At 39.6% G+C, this 15,139-nt stretch overlaps 2 protein-coding genes across 2 annotated transcripts in view; both read right to left on the bottom strand.

Moving 5' to 3' along the window:
- Positions 1 to 849: 849 nt before the first annotated feature.
- The window catches only part of LOC144655128 (uncharacterized), a 15,483-nt gene continuing 1,193 nt past the window's right edge, over positions 850 to 15,139 (bottom strand). Inside the window, exons 2-21 of the mRNA XM_078515342.1 lie at positions 14,841 to 15,028; positions 14,554 to 14,671; positions 14,235 to 14,307; positions 12,505 to 12,586; positions 12,289 to 12,397; positions 11,443 to 11,505; positions 11,196 to 11,285; positions 10,771 to 10,841; positions 10,428 to 10,481; positions 10,166 to 10,219; positions 9,987 to 10,040; positions 9,841 to 9,894; positions 9,511 to 9,564; positions 9,378 to 9,431; positions 9,006 to 9,056; positions 8,847 to 8,895; positions 8,327 to 8,395; positions 7,474 to 7,581; positions 3,226 to 3,385; positions 850 to 2,572 (exon numbers count right to left, since the gene is read on the bottom strand). Of these exons, the coding sequence (XP_078371468.1) occupies positions 2,550 to 2,572; positions 3,226 to 3,385; positions 7,474 to 7,581; positions 8,327 to 8,395; positions 8,847 to 8,895; positions 9,006 to 9,056; positions 9,378 to 9,431; positions 9,511 to 9,564; positions 9,841 to 9,894; positions 9,987 to 10,040; positions 10,166 to 10,219; positions 10,428 to 10,481; positions 10,771 to 10,841; positions 11,196 to 11,285; positions 11,443 to 11,505; positions 12,289 to 12,397; positions 12,505 to 12,586; positions 14,235 to 14,307; positions 14,554 to 14,671; positions 14,841 to 15,028 (1,578 nt within the window). The 3' untranslated portion in view covers positions 850 to 2,549. The remainder of the gene's footprint in view (positions 2,573 to 3,225; positions 3,386 to 7,473; positions 7,582 to 8,326; positions 8,396 to 8,846; positions 8,896 to 9,005; positions 9,057 to 9,377; positions 9,432 to 9,510; positions 9,565 to 9,840; positions 9,895 to 9,986; positions 10,041 to 10,165; positions 10,220 to 10,427; positions 10,482 to 10,770; positions 10,842 to 11,195; positions 11,286 to 11,442; positions 11,506 to 12,288; positions 12,398 to 12,504; positions 12,587 to 14,234; positions 14,308 to 14,553; positions 14,672 to 14,840; positions 15,029 to 15,139) is intronic.
- LOC144654369 (substance-K receptor-like) lies at positions 4,071 to 5,568 on the bottom strand. The gene has a single exon (XM_078514504.1). The coding sequence runs from the start codon at positions 5,197 to 5,199 to the stop codon at positions 4,093 to 4,095; it is 1,107 nt and encodes a 368-aa protein (XP_078370630.1). The 5' UTR covers positions 5,200 to 5,568; the 3' UTR covers positions 4,071 to 4,092.

Raw genomic sequence — 15,139 nt, 5'->3', positions numbered from 1 at the left:
TCCTCGATTTGCCATGTTTCCATGCCGCGCGGAAACACAAAATGTTTTCCAATATAGCAGAAGCAAAATTTGCTTCTCGGAAACAAAAATTGACGCTGGAAAGAATGCTTCCCGTGTTGCGAAACTAGGAAACATTGGGGAAACATGCGCGCACTGAGTGTTTCTGGAAACGTTTCCTCGTTTTGCCAGGCCTTTATTCATTATTGTGACCACGTTCTGCCATGATTTCTTGCCACGCGGAAACACGGTCAGTGTTTCTGCGGTGTAGCAGAAGCGAATTTTGCTTCATGGAAACAAGCGCGCTAGGTATGTTTCTGGAAACACGTTTTCGCGTTTAAAACATTGCTTCCATAGTTGCTAAACTGGAATTTGACGGTACGATTTTGCCTACGATTATCGTATGCGACAAGCCGAGTGCCACACGCTTACCAAACCGTCATCAACAACTTTAGCCTGTGCCAGGCTCTCGGTTTGTGGGGAAGAGCGAAAAAAGCGGGCGAGCGCGGAAAAGACGAGCGGGAAAGAAGGCGAGCGAGCCGCGCCCGCCCGCTTTTTCGTTCTTTCCCACAAACCGAGAGCCTGGAACAGGCTACAACAACTTACGGTCTAAAATCTTTTAGATATTTGGCTGCGAAGCCCTGAAACTCTATACCGGATTATTTTAAAGCTTTATTGCGGTTAGCCTTCGTAGCTGGCGGGATTCGCGACCGAGTGCGAGTGCTTTGTATACGGCGAACGGCGGAGACAAGCCGCGTAGCCGCGAGGGAATTGGGGAGGAGTTTGAGTTGGGAATTTCAATGACAAACTTTAAAACATTATACAATATTCAGAAATTAAATAACTACGACAGAAAAGAATAAATGCTTTAATTTATTTAAAAATCTTCATATAATTATTTCGTAACAGTCAATTCTAATCACTTACTGCTACAAAAAATTGACTGCAGGCATCACGTCCAAAAGTATATCCTTCTGTGGCTTTTTCCAAAACAAGACTATAGAGCAGTTTTCAATTGAGTGTCGTAAAACCAAAACCAAAGTAATTACTTCGGCCAATCACAAAGGACACAGACAATCCAGTGAACCAATCAAAACTCGAAGCAAATACATGTAGCCGGCACGAAAGGCGGGAAAGCGTGCACGAGCGAGTCACGATTGGTTTTGGTTTAAGTTCTGATTGGTTGAGAAAGTGGCGCGAGATTTTTAAGCCAATCACTAAGCGTAGTAATGCAAATTCAAAGCAAACGCAATTTACTTTCGACACTCAAGTGAAAACCGCTCTAATCAATTTACAATTTCAGCGACATGGAATCACACAAAAGTTTACAATATTTTCATTTAAATTAATAATATTTCCACAGAGAATAAAACTAACAATCGAAACACAGTTGCCTGTTCTGTTTTAACGAAGATACTTATACTTAAACGATTCAATATCATATTTCTGTCAACAACAAAGTGCCTAAAAATGCGTTAGGCTGACGTTTTGTTTTTACATAGTAGGAGAATTAACTATATACAAGCATGATGGATGCAGATAAACGTAGATAATATGGATAAATTCAATTCTTATAAGCTATTTACAGAATGGCGCGAATATTGAGGTAACGCAAGTTTATAGAGTTTACTTTGTGTTGTTCGTAAAAACGCCTCTCCTAAATAAATGAAATAACGCCAACTTTTTATTTCTCCTGCGGAAGAGTTTATTTTAGATGCTTTGTCGCCAAGAAAAAAAAAAGTTCAAAATCATAGCGCTACACCAGACACCCCCCCCCCCCCCCTCCGCTGACAACCTGGTCATGGGTTTGATGGTCCCTATCTAGGGCTTTCCACAAGTTGCTCGAGATTTCCAAAAAAGTTGCCCGTAATTTCTCAAAAAGTTGCTCAAAAGTTGCTCCAAAAATCCAAAAAGTTGCTTCTGATAATAAAAGTTGCTCGAAAGTTGCTCCAAAAAATCCAGAACGCTGCTTCTAATCAAGAGAATTTCTCTAAATATATGCTAATTTCCCTGTGAGAGTTAGATTTCTATGCAGTTTTATGAAGTTTTACAACAAAAGAAGTATCTAAATATTAACTGAGAAATATAGTGAAGATATCAATGACGTCATTTTTGCTGTAGAGTTTTGCAGCCGAAAGTTGAAATGTCTTCAGATGGTCCTCGAAAGTCTTCGGCAAACTTCGTAAATCTTCGGAAACGTTCGTACTGCTTTTGAACAACCCTCGGATAATGTTCGGAGATCTTCGGTCTGGAAATTGCTCAAAATTCAACAAGTTGCTCAAGAGGAAAAAAGTTGCTGGAATCATGAAAAGTTGCTCGAAATATGAAAAGTTGCCAAAAAGTTGCCGAGCAACTTGTGGAAAGCCCTATCCCTATCCCGGACTGCACACTTTGCGCTGTGAGCAAGTGTTAGGCTCTGATTGGCTGCTGTGAGCAGTGCGTCTCATATAACTCCATATAAGGAACTGTAGGCACTACGGTTTGTAGAAAATTGTTGATAATGGGTTACTGACTCATTTTTAAGGATTCCCGGAGGACCGTTGCTAGGTTACTTAAGGCTTGACCGCTCCATTTCCTGCAAAGAAATAGAAAAATAAAGATACTGAGCAATATTTGGGTTGGGCGACTTCAAGACTTCAGATAAAAGCTTTATGCCTTGAGAGGTGGGAGTTATTCCTTTTCGAGACCATTCGAGAGAGGGGGAGGACCATAATAGAGAGGGGAGCTTATTTCACACCACATACCGTAAAATTTCGGTTATAAGCCCCTCCGCTTATAAGCCCACCCCCCCCGGTTATAGGCCCATCTACCTGGAAACAAAAAATACATCCGATTATAAGCCCCCCCGGATATAAGCCCACCTCTGCAGGATGACAGTACTGAACAGGGGTAAACGTTGCTTTATTATGCGCTTTTAACTTAAAAACGTATTTCGATCAACACTCCCGTGGCCCGTTTCGAAACGTTTTTTTCATTCCGCTTATAAGCCCTCCCGGATATAAGCCCCTCCACTTATAAGCCCAGCGAAAAACCCTTACGAAGTTGTATAAGCCCAGGGCTTATAACCGGAATTTTACGGTATCAGTTAGGGTACATATAAAAGAATAAAGTGGACTTTCTAGTATCTTAGTGCTGTTTTACTAACACAAAAAAGTGACAATAAAAAGTAAATGCGTTGGATGCCGACAACCTTTTTTGTTGTTGTACCGGGGGGGGGGGGTTACTTACCATTTGAAAGAACTGATAGAGGCATATTCTCTTTCTTGTGATGCGAAAAAGCCTCGGCAGGATTAAATCTTTTCTTTCCCGTAACCTGGTCGGCTTTTTCCTCCAGTTTCTTCATTGCCCTTTTCTGTTTTTCAGCTTGTTCTCTGAGCTTCGTTATTTCCTGCAAATAACAATACTTTTTAGACTGGTTTTTCGTTGATTGCGGAAATAATTGCTGAGTATTGCAATTGGTTCATGCAACTCGTGTGACCTGTTCTTACAAATTAAAGCAAACCTGTTTTTTTTCCTCAACCAATCAGCCAATAGCATTTGGCTAACGCGCATTTTCCCGCGCCTAGCGCCGATTGCGTTTTTGTTTTGAGTTCTGATTGGCTCACTGCGTTAGTTGCGTTTGTTTTGATTGGCCACTGATTACTTTGGAGACTTGCGACAGTGACAAGAGAAATTCGTTGATATGCATTTGATATATTTTTGCGTTTGTTGAGCTCTTTATTTTGTTCAAAATGTCGTGCAATGTGCTCTAACAAGTCAGAGAAAAAAGTTAAAAGCAAAAGTGACTGAGCTTGCCTGTTTTTGCTTCTACTAACGTGGTTTCTTTGATTTTGTTATCATATTATTGGAGGATGGGGCGGTTTATTAGAATACGGGCGCTTATTTCAAAAACAGCTTTAAGGGGGTGAGGGCGGTAATTGAGGGGGTGGCTTATTGGAAAGAGGCCACAAAATCGACTCACTACAATACATGTATTTACAAGTTAGATCAAGGAAATTAAGCAAAGAGTGAAAAGCTTTCGTGCGTTTATTTTCTCCGTTTCGGCGCAATTTAATATCTCATTTTTACTGGTCGCAAAAGAACGCTGTATCACAGTCAAACTTTGGTGTCGTCCCATTCTTTCGGCGAGTCTATCTTACCATCATTTTCCGTCAAATTAATATCTGTGTCCCAATTCGCAAAAGCAAGATTTTCTTGTGGAATTACATTTCTTGTACGACGCGGACGAATCAGTTTCCAGTCTTGAAGAACTTGTCTGAAGCCTTCTCGGAACTTGTTATTGAAGGAAAAATAAATTATTGGATTTATCGCTGCATTTGTGTGTGAAATCCAGTAGGAAAACATTGGAATGTATGCGGGAAGTTCGCAATATTTTGAGGGCGCAAAAGCTGACAATAAGTGTTGTACATGAGCAAATGGCCAACACACAGCGAATAACACTACAATTGTAATCAGCAGTTTAAAGATCTTATGATTTTGCTGTTCGATTGAGGCCTGTGTTAGGCTGCTTCCCAAAGCGCGCCTTTTTCTCAGCGTCTGAGCTATGATCGTACTAGTACTCGCTATGGCAAGTAAAGGAATTACGTAAAATACAGCGAACTTTAGGCTCTCTTCCCATTTGCTGTATAGCAAGCTTTGTTCGCGATCGTAGCTCCAAGTGGCAAAACAGTGGAATGATCCGTCTGGCTGTTTCGCTGTTCCCATCTTGTATAGGTAAGGCGAGGCAGTAAAAGCTGCAATGATCCAACATAAAGCGATACACCTCTTGGTTGCTGTGCCAGACAAGGGCTTTCTCATTGCAAGCACAATCGCCAAGTATCTATCAACTGACATGACCATCAGCGTGCAAATTGACAGCCCAATAGAAAAAACTAAAGTAAAATAAGCGAGCTTGCAGGATATTTTACCAAGCAATCCCGGCAACCATCGCGAGCCCACGAAGGAGAAGGAAACAGATAAGCTTGTCGCTACGCATGCGTCCAGAATGTCAGCGACGGCCATGTTTATTATGAGGTAGACGAATGGCGATTTTTTTAAGTCCTTGTATGTCCTGGCTAAACAGATTACCAGTGAATTCTCCACGCAGGCTGCGACAAGTAAGATAATGTAAGCTACAACGAGCGATGTTTTTGTTATAGCACTTGGGTTGAGGACTCCACATGGAATTCGTGTAGAATTTGCCTGGTTTATTGACTGATTCATATCTGCAAAAGAAAGTCAGAGTCAAACTGTGTTTTAATTATTTCACGGATATTTCGTGACACTTTTTTTTAAACTTAACACGCGGGTAACTAATTGCGTGATGGCTGTCACGCATTCTCATATGTACCAAGGTCACGCACTCTCATATGTACCAAGTGTGACTGTAACATTACAAAATTATACCGTATTGTACGGTAATTACATTTGACATTTGACCCAGACACAAATACCAGCACAGTTTTCACAACACTCTCTTAAACTTGAACAGATTAAAATCAGGAGAGGCATTTTTTGTAAGCGTTTAAAGTGGAATTTTCTGTACACACACGCCCCTCCTCAATTGTTATTTTTCCAGTTTCTCCACTGGCCTGGAAAAGTAGCTTTATCTTTGTACTGTAATTACCCTCTCCTCTTGTAAAATTCTCTCTCCCCAAGTCTCGCCAACACTCCATTTTCCATTAACTTTTTTATCGATCTCTTCTTACTCGCACATTTAACTTACACTTACCGCTCTACAGCTCTGTGTTGGCTGCTTCTTTTGAATCCACGAAATTCTGGCAGAGTTGCTTTGTTTATCCTTCGTCACTTGAACCTCTTGATTCAAGAGCGATTTAGCTGTCAAGATGTCACACGGTTCTTTAAGTCTCGCATCGATATTTTGATTCCTTGGAGACTTCTCTACATTCGCGAAGCGGGAAGGCGTTGAGATATTACCTCTAAGAGAAGAGCTAAAAAATTCCTCGTAGGTGTATCGAGACAAACTTGTATTGCCTAATAACATATGCAGCAGACAATATTTCTGTCTAGCAACCCGGGAATCCTCTAATTACTAAAACATGCACACAGGGTGCCCTTTTAAGGTTAATGTTCAACACGCGTTTATGAAATGGCTGAACCAGGGTTCCGTATTATTAGTGACATTTGTCCGGGAACGTCATTCCTTTGATAATTCAGTTACTTTCTCTTGCTTGTTGTCGATAGGATCATCCTCTTGTAGCATTTCAACTGGCCCCACATGAGTGTCGCCGGCGACTATCCTCCATCAATCATCTAGTGAAGCCGGCGACTACCGTAAAATTCCGGTTATAAGCCCCCCTCTATCGGATGACAGTACTGAACAGGGCTAAATGTTGCTTTACTATGCGTTTTTAACTTAAAAACGTATTTCGATCAACACTCCCGAGGCGCGTTTCGAAACGTCTTTTTCATTCCGCTTATAAGCCCTCCCGGATATAAGCCCCTCCTCTTATAAGCCCACCCAAAAACCCTTATGAAGTTGTATAAGCCCAGGGCTTATAACCGGAATTCTACGGTATATCCTCTATCAATATCTACCCCAGCCCCCAGCCAACACCAACAAGCAAGGCGTTCCATCGAGATCGGACTCAACATCATGCACAATACAAGAGGAAATAGCGCGAATTTAGCTGTTTGTTTTGAAGCCCTGGACTTTAAAAATTGGTTTTTGTATGAATACAGACAATTTATTAAAAAACCTTTCAAACTGAAAACAGAAATCTGAGTGCTCGCTACCCAGCTAACCGTTCGCCTGGAAAAGGCTGGCTAAAAACGAATTTAATTAACAAAATCTTTTAGACATACATCTTGAGTACAATTCAGTTCAGCCCCACACAGGCTTCAGTATTAAGCAAAATTACAACTGAGATCTTAACAGTTGTAGAGTTTTCGCTGTGTGCCAACCATTTCTTCATGTACATCACTGCGAATATTCTTTCTGGCTAAGTACGCAAGTGTGGTCTTAAATCAGAGAATTAAGTAACAAGTTTCGAGAAGGTTTCAGGCTCATAGCGGTAGTCAACCATTTTATTTACGATATCAGTGCGCAGAGTTATAAAGTATTAATCTTAACGCAAGCTTCAGTCAGAAACCTGCAGTGTAGTGGTGTACTGTAGTTCTCTGTAAAGCGATTTTCTTTCTCTCTTTCTCTCGATTTTCCAAAACCAAAGTTATCACTCTGGCCAATCACAAAGGACGCGGACACGCCAGTGAACCAATCAAAACTCGAAGCAAATGCATGTAGCCGGCGTGAAGCTAACCTGAGATCATGCCCTCCTTCCCTGAAAAAACGCCTGATCGCAGGTTAGCGTGAAGCGGGAAAACGCGTGCGAGCGAATCACGATTGGTTTTGATTTTACTCTTGATCGGCCGAGAAAGTGGGGCAAATTTTTTAAACTAATCGCAAAGCGCAGTAATGAAAAACCAAGGTAAAGGCAAATTACTTCGACACTCAAGTGAAAATCGCTCTGTACTTACAGTTTTAAGATTGTTATTTTCCTCCTTCAACTTTATAACGTGGTGAATCTTTTGTTTTTTGTTCTGGTGGCCAAGTAACTTGGCATATTGCTGGCCTAGTTTGGCGACCTACGACAAAAGAAAGAAAAAATATATCATACAACATATTCTGTAAGTAATTCAGTTCATTATTCGATCCAGTTTAAACAACCGATTAGAGGGAGCGAAGCTTCACGGTTATTCTGTAAATGGAGACGTTTTTTTTCTTAGTTACAAAGCATGAAGCACAAAATAGATGAGGGCGTCTCTGAGTACAAGACTCACAACAAAAACATCAATCTTTATTTTAGTCAAGGAATCCTCAAACAAAATAATTACAGACCATTACAACCCGTTTATAACAGCAACAGCTATAATCGAAGCGTGAAGTCAAGTGGTGTAGAAAAAAAGTAGACAAAGAAACCAAAGACAGTAAAGAAAAATAAATTTGCTTTGATTCCCATGTAAAGCCCGAGCTAAACGAGGATGAATGACGACGAGATTTGACTCCCATGAGAGTTTTCGTCAACTCTCATCAACTGTCATCAATTCGGGCCAAACGAGAGAAACCTCTCATCGACTGCATGGACGGCGGAGCCAGGGGGGGGGGGGGGGGGGCTGTAGACCCCCCAGAATTTCCGAAAAAATAAAGAGTTAAAAATGCTCCGCCGTCCCTGGACTGTCATGAAAAAATGAGCACATTCAAAGTCGATGAGAGCGCTTGAGAGTCGATGAGAGTGCATGGAAGTTTCTGACCAAACAAGAGCGAGAGTTTAAACTCTTATCCTCGTTAGCCCTGGGCTTTAGCAGTGAACACAGTGTTCGGTGGTTTTACCTCATCCTTAGCTTGACTGTTTTGACAAAGAAGAGCATTTCTTTCTGCTTCGTATTCATCTAGCTGATCCTATAACCAAATAAAACTACAAGTTATGAACACGTTCGAAGGAAATAAACGAACAACAAACAACACTAGCATGGTTTCAGTCTTTTTACGAATGAGTTACCATGTCAATCATGTCATACTTCAGAGTTGTGTCATCGGCTGTCTGACAATTTTTTCCCCTCAGGCTTTGGAAAAAACTATTAGCTGGCATATCAGATGGCTGTCAGAACTTTGGCTTACAAAGAAATTCTTATTTTCGGACGTTTGATCATTTCGGAAAGCTTATAGATAAGAAGCAGGCGACATTTTATGTGAAATGACAGGAATGACACATAGCTTCATCTTGTAACAAGTTGCTGCAAACGACAACGCTCTTGCAGGCGTTGATTTTTGTGTGAAATTATGAAAGAATTGTTCTCATAAATCATTCAAGTTGCTATTACATACAGTCATGTAAGTTTCAAAAACTGACCTTGAAGGGCTCAATCTTTTGACACAGTTCTTCGTATTTAGTTTGCCACCTGAAGAATGAAATCAAAAAATAAATGAAAAAACAAATCATCGCTCGCTGCAATATAACTTCAGTAAAAATATACTAAATTTTACTGATACCAGATTAAAAGTTACTTACATTTTAATTTCAGCTTTCAATTCATTTAACTGGTCTTCATTGCTGGTTTTGCTACAGAAAAAGGAAGAAGAAATAGTCAAGATTACCTTAAGTGCAAGTGAGTTTGTTTGTCTGCAAAACATGCTAAGAAATTGTTGTTAAGTTGGTAAACTTGAAAACGCGAGTTTCCAAATGTCTGCACGATGTTTTCCCAAATCAGTTTTGCTCCAAATATGTATTCCTAAACTCACATCGACTGCTTGTTAACAAATGAAACCTTAACAAAAATCGAAGACTTTCTGTAGGAAAACTTTAAGACGATGGAAAACTGTCGCAAGAAATTGTAACATGTGCATACTCAATGTTATAAGCTACAGATTTAATAATCCCAACCTGGATAAATCTGATTTCAATCTATTTACTTCTTCCTCGGCAGAAAAGAGTTTCCTGAAAAGAAATAATGCAAGGAAATTGTTAAATACACAAAATGGTAAATGAGAATAATTAAAATTGTCGCTACCTTTACCTTTCCATTTCCAAGTTTCTTTCTTTCATTTTAATTTCTTGATCGTTTTTGAATCTGCGGCGAAAATACAGTAAATAATATTACTATTTTCAACATTTTGACCGGTCAGAAACGACATTTGTCCGAGCTAGAATTTGTCAACTGTCCGCAATATTATTTGAGCCCTGTATCATTATAAAGTTCAAATGTAATGGCCGGTTAGTGCGAAGCTGCAGATGATTATATCCCACTTTTGTAAATAAGTTCTTTTCGTTTTTGGTACAAATAAACTCTTGTTGTTGTCGTTGTAGTAGTAGTTGTTGTAATGGTATATAATATTGTTGAACTTACTTCTCAAAATTTATCTCCGCTTGTGATAACTTCTTTTGGGTCTCCACAAGGCGTCTTTTGAAGAGAGAGACAAGAAAAAGCTATGAAACTTTACACTTACTTTATTTCAAGTTCGAAAATATTAATTAATCATACTTCATACCCACCTTCCAAATTCCTCTTTGGATTTAGCAGCTTTCTCTTCAAGAGATTTTATTTGCCTGAAGTAGAAAAAATATCGAGTTTAAACCTGATAGAAGATAATTAAATGGACAAGTTGGGAGAAGTGAAAAAGCGCAGTGTATGGTAACGCAACGCTCACAAAAGGAGTGCGTGACATTCTCACCTATCGAGTTCAACCTTCATCCTTTTTTCTGTTTCTTGCTTTTCACATTTTGTTCTAAAGTAAACAAATTTGGCAAATGTAAACCATTAACGTGACTATTACAGTAAAAGCGTTACAACAGGGTTATAGTCCTGAACTATATCACAATATTGAGGTCACTTTTCTACTAGAATGGCAGTTTTCGAACGTAGCAAAAAAAGCAAAGTGATAATAAACAGAAAATAAACAAAGATGCGCCGTCCGTGTTCTGACAAATGTATACCTGTCTAGTTGGGCTTTGATCATTTCCAATTCCTCATCTTGTTTCTTCTGATTGCTGATTATGAAAAAAACATAATCAAAGGATTACAAGTTACAGAATACTTTACGTCCAAGGGTGCGTGCAAATAAATCACGGCTGAATGTTGTCAGTTTACATGCGCACAAACATAAAAACGCAAGCCTGGTGCGTTTTAGGTTTGTCCAAAATACAATCCAACTGCCTCTGTTCCTCGTACCTAACAAATGTCAGTCATTTATCGAGTGTTGCTCTAAAAATCAAACCGCTTTTATTGGGTTTCGAATTTTGTTCTCAAGTTAAGTTTGTCACAGTCCCTTGCACAAACCTCAGTCTGAGTTGTAATTCCTGAGATAAAGTTTCTTCTCTTTTCTGGAAATCGTCGATTGTATTGTGTGCCTAGAAAAAGAACCAGAACAAAATGTCAGTTGAAAGTTCCGATGAAGATCAGGGAAAGAGTAAGTTGTTAAAGGCTAATGAATTCTTGATGTAAAAATTCAGTACTCTTGAATTCTTCATAAGGCCCCATTTATATGGTCTCGGGTACCCGATACAACTTTATCGAGCGTTAATATATAAAAAAAGTTGTTCCAGCAAGCCGAGTCAAAGTACAAGGGTATAGTCTATAAGTAGAGAAGTTTTCAATTGAGTGTAGTAAAACCAAAACCAAAGTAAACGCAATTAACTTTCGACACTCAAGTGAAAACCGCTCTATTGAGAAACTAAACAAGCAATCAAAGTGATGCCGAGTACCTGGTCTAGTTCCTTTCTAAGAGCAGACTTGGTAAATTCTGCTTCTTCCAGATGTTTTGCCAGCTCTTGTTTGGTAGATTCCACCTCAGCCTAAAACAAAAACATTCAATGACCGTTGAGAATTAATTTCAATTCAAGGTTGCAAAAGATCTGAAGACAAGCTTTAAACAATTTACTGAAAAAGTTTCAATCACGTCTTACATATTGCCTATTCATTACTTCTTGTGGAGATCAAATTAATTCTCACCTTTGCTGACTCGAGTTCTTGTTGATGTTTAGACACGTTTTCTCTCATGGAGTCGACTTCAGCCTGCAAAAGGCAACAGAGCAAAAGAGAGTGTTAGTCTGCATTCGCTGATCTCCGGTTTCAGTATCATAAAGCAACTAGGAGTAATTTTCCACCCCCTCTTCCTGTAGATGGGATGTTAGTGCGCAGAATTTAATTCATCTGTGCTAATTTATACACCAGCCCTGGGCCCAGTTGGTCAAAGGGTGGATAACGCTATCCAGGTACTGTGAGAGACAAATGACTTGCTCAGGAACACAACACAGTGAGTTCGGCCAGGACTCGAACCCCGACCGCTCTATCTAGAGTTAAATGCAGTAAACATTACGCCACCACACAAGGAGTGTAATACAGAAAAATCCATCGAAAGAAGCTGGTTTTCTTGCTTTGTTAAAGGCTGTGGCAAAAGAGGACACATTGTGCGGACAGTAAATGATTTTCTGTTTGCCCGCGCACTCAACATTTGTTGCGGACACAAAAAAGGTTCTGATTTCTTTCAGAAACATTTTGTGTCCGCAACAAATTTTTTCCCGTTTGCGCAGCAAGGAAACAAAAACATATTTCTTTTGTTGAAGTCCAGTTCGTTTGCTCAACAAGGAAATTCACCATGAGCAACAATGGGTCCTCGTTTGGCACGGCCTTTACGCCAAAAATTTTTTTTTTTGTCCTTCATACTTCTTGATCGTTTTCGAATTGAAGAAAAATTCAATGCTTGTCTATTTCCACAAGTATCAAATCTCCGCCAAAGGACATCAAGTGACTTAAAGAGCTTAGTTTAAAAGTTTGATCTTATCCTATTTAACCCACCTTTAAACTCTGTATTTGTTGCTGAAGTTCATCGCACTCATCTTGCTTCTGCTCGCTTTGTCGTTTGAGGAATACACAAGTGTTTTGTTGCTGGTCACATTCCTGTCGGCTGAACATCACAAATCATTGTGTTAGTCTTCAACTGCCATTTTTCCTGAACTTACCGCATGCGACAGCGTGCATTAATGGAGGAAAGACTTGAGAAACAATCGCTACCTTTTCTGAAGAGACTGTTTAGTGGCTTCCAACTCAGCTAAAATGAAATTCTTCTCTTTTTCTGCCTCAGATTGGAAGCAAGCTAAGATAAGGAAAAGAATCAAGAGTGTTTAGATCCAAACTATTGGAGACTAAAAACGACATTAGATTTGAACTGGTATACAATACTTTATTTCTTTAAGCTGAACGTCCGAGTATTACTGTACACAAGTAGTGTCAAGAAGGATGCAATGTATGACAGGAAGACCCAATATTAAAGGATGTCACGGGGATTTCGCAGATTTTTGGTCTAAGCTGTTCTAAAAATTAGTGGTAGGCAACTTAACCCATAAAAAAATTATCTTTGAACATCTAAAGGAAGATATGACCTTAATTTGCGGATAGAAATCAAGCTACGGCTATAAATATCAATTGTTTGAAGACGCGTGGAAACAACTTGAAAACATTTGCCTAACTTTTTCAAGTTGCAATCTTTTTTCCATCCGAGCCATCCTTAGCCTGCGTTGCATGCAGACGAACAAAACTTCGGTTTAGACCTATACCAGGGTTTTGTTCGTCTGCAACGCAGGTTAAGCCATCCTCAGCCAAAGATGCTCGTTAACAGTTTCAGTGCTCTAATATTGCGATTTTTTTTATAAAAATGGACTACAGTCAACTCTCTCTTAACGAACGGACACCTCTATAAGACGGACACTTCCATAAGACGGACACCTGGTTATGGTCCCTGCCGTTTTTCAGTCATTTTACTGTAAGAAAACTCTCTGTAAGACGGACACCTCTCTAAGACGGACAGCGGACACTTTGAAACCGCCAACGGACAGGCACTAAAGTTATTTTTTCGTGAATAATACTTCAAAACTTGTTATCGACATGTAGCATAGCAGGTCAATGCTTTTAGAATACCAAATTTACCAAAAACAATCCGCTAAAACGCATTACTTCTCTGCTTAAACATGTAGATTTAGTTTTCTACTTACAGTATCACCGTTTGTTATTAACAAACAAGTCGAATCTCTGATATAATTTTTGTTCCACTTTATAGGTTTTGCTAACGTAAGCGACTAAAACAGACGTGTATTCGTTGTGCATAGCCGTTTAGCTTTATCGTCTCAAAATTTCTGGTGTCACGTTACCTCGACTCTCTATAAGGCTACGTTTACACGGACACGGTTTTCAATCGACACGGTTTCATGACCTCGAAACCGCATCGAAAACGACACGGTTTTGAAGTGTTTACACGGAGCCTATTCAACGATTTTCCGACTGTTTTCGAATGTGATTGTATAAGCAAGCGCTGCTCTCTATGCTTGTTTCACCATGTTTACCCTTCGCAAGCCAGCCAGTTCGTGCCAAAATACATGGCCGTTTTCAAATCGATGCGGTTTCGCCGTTTTTGACCGTTTACACGACAACGAAACCGTATCGTTTTGAAAACGCTCCACTTTCGACAGCGTTTTCAAAACGACCCGGTTACAGTAGTGGTCTCGATCGGTGCCGTGTAAATGAAGGGCGTAACCGCATCGCTTTCGATGCGGTTACAAATGAAACCGTGTCCGTGTAAACGTAGCCTAAGATGGACATTTGGGACCGGTCCCGACGGTGTCCGTCTTAGAGAGAGTTGACTGTACTAGTTTTAGGTTTCCTGCGACACAAATACAAATTTTGGCAGGATGTTCAAACATTTGGTAAAATCCGTGACATAACGAGCAAATTCATTGTGCTTCACTCACTGTAAGATTCTTCCAGGTCTTGATGTTTGTCAGTCAGTGACCTCATGTTGTTTGTCATCATCTCTTCACACCTACATTAATGATAAAAAAATCACGTGTTGGGAGCAGAGGGCTTCCCTTGCGCGGTTTTACTACCGCCAAAGCGGGCTACTGTTTTAGCTAACCACTAATTCCACGTAGCATTTGCCACTTATTTTGTGCGAAAGTTGGCTTTTTTATTAAATATATGTATTTGTAATAGGAAGAAAATACAATTTCCAGTATTAGGATAGCAATTTCCATGTAGAGTTTACGTTTGAGTCAAGTATTTATAATATCTTTGAAGCTCGTTTTGAAGTGACTCCACCTGGTCATTTGCAATTGACAGTCGCTGTTCATAGTCGCTCTCACACTTTTGAAGTCTACTCTCAAGAGAGAACTTCTCAACTGACAAACATCTATAATTAAATCATATAAGATATGTCAATCAAAGTTTAAATATTTTTTTCTGATTTTAAGCTATACAATGACCACATCACATATCAATGCAGGTACATTATGACATGGTGGAAAAAAAAAAAATAAAAAAACCGAAGTCTATGTAATTAAACTTGTTGTTCATTATACCTTGCCCTTTCTTCTGCAGCTTGTTCCTTCTCAATAAACTCAAACAGTTTTGTCTCTAAATTGTGATTTTTGCTTTCCAAGTCTTCATTTGCCTCTTGAAGCTGAACATTTCTAGAGTAGGCCTCACTAAAATCCTCCCCAATCTGCTTCAGGGAACACTTCAACTTTTCTTCAAATTCCTTACTTTTCTGCAATACAAGAACAGAAACGCTCACAAATCAAACACGGGTCTATAATCTTATAGACTATACATGTAGGAATGACACCAAAAAATGTGCAAGGCTTTGCAGTGACATCAT

This window comes from Oculina patagonica, chromosome 5 (assembly GCF_052425735.1).
Source record: "Oculina patagonica isolate OP01 chromosome 5, crgOcupat, whole genome shotgun sequence".
NCBI classification, from domain to species: domain Eukaryota; kingdom Metazoa; phylum Cnidaria; class Anthozoa; order Scleractinia; family Oculinidae; genus Oculina; species Oculina patagonica.
Note: the sequence above shows the minus strand (reverse complement) of the source record. Positions and strands in the feature narration are given on the sequence as shown.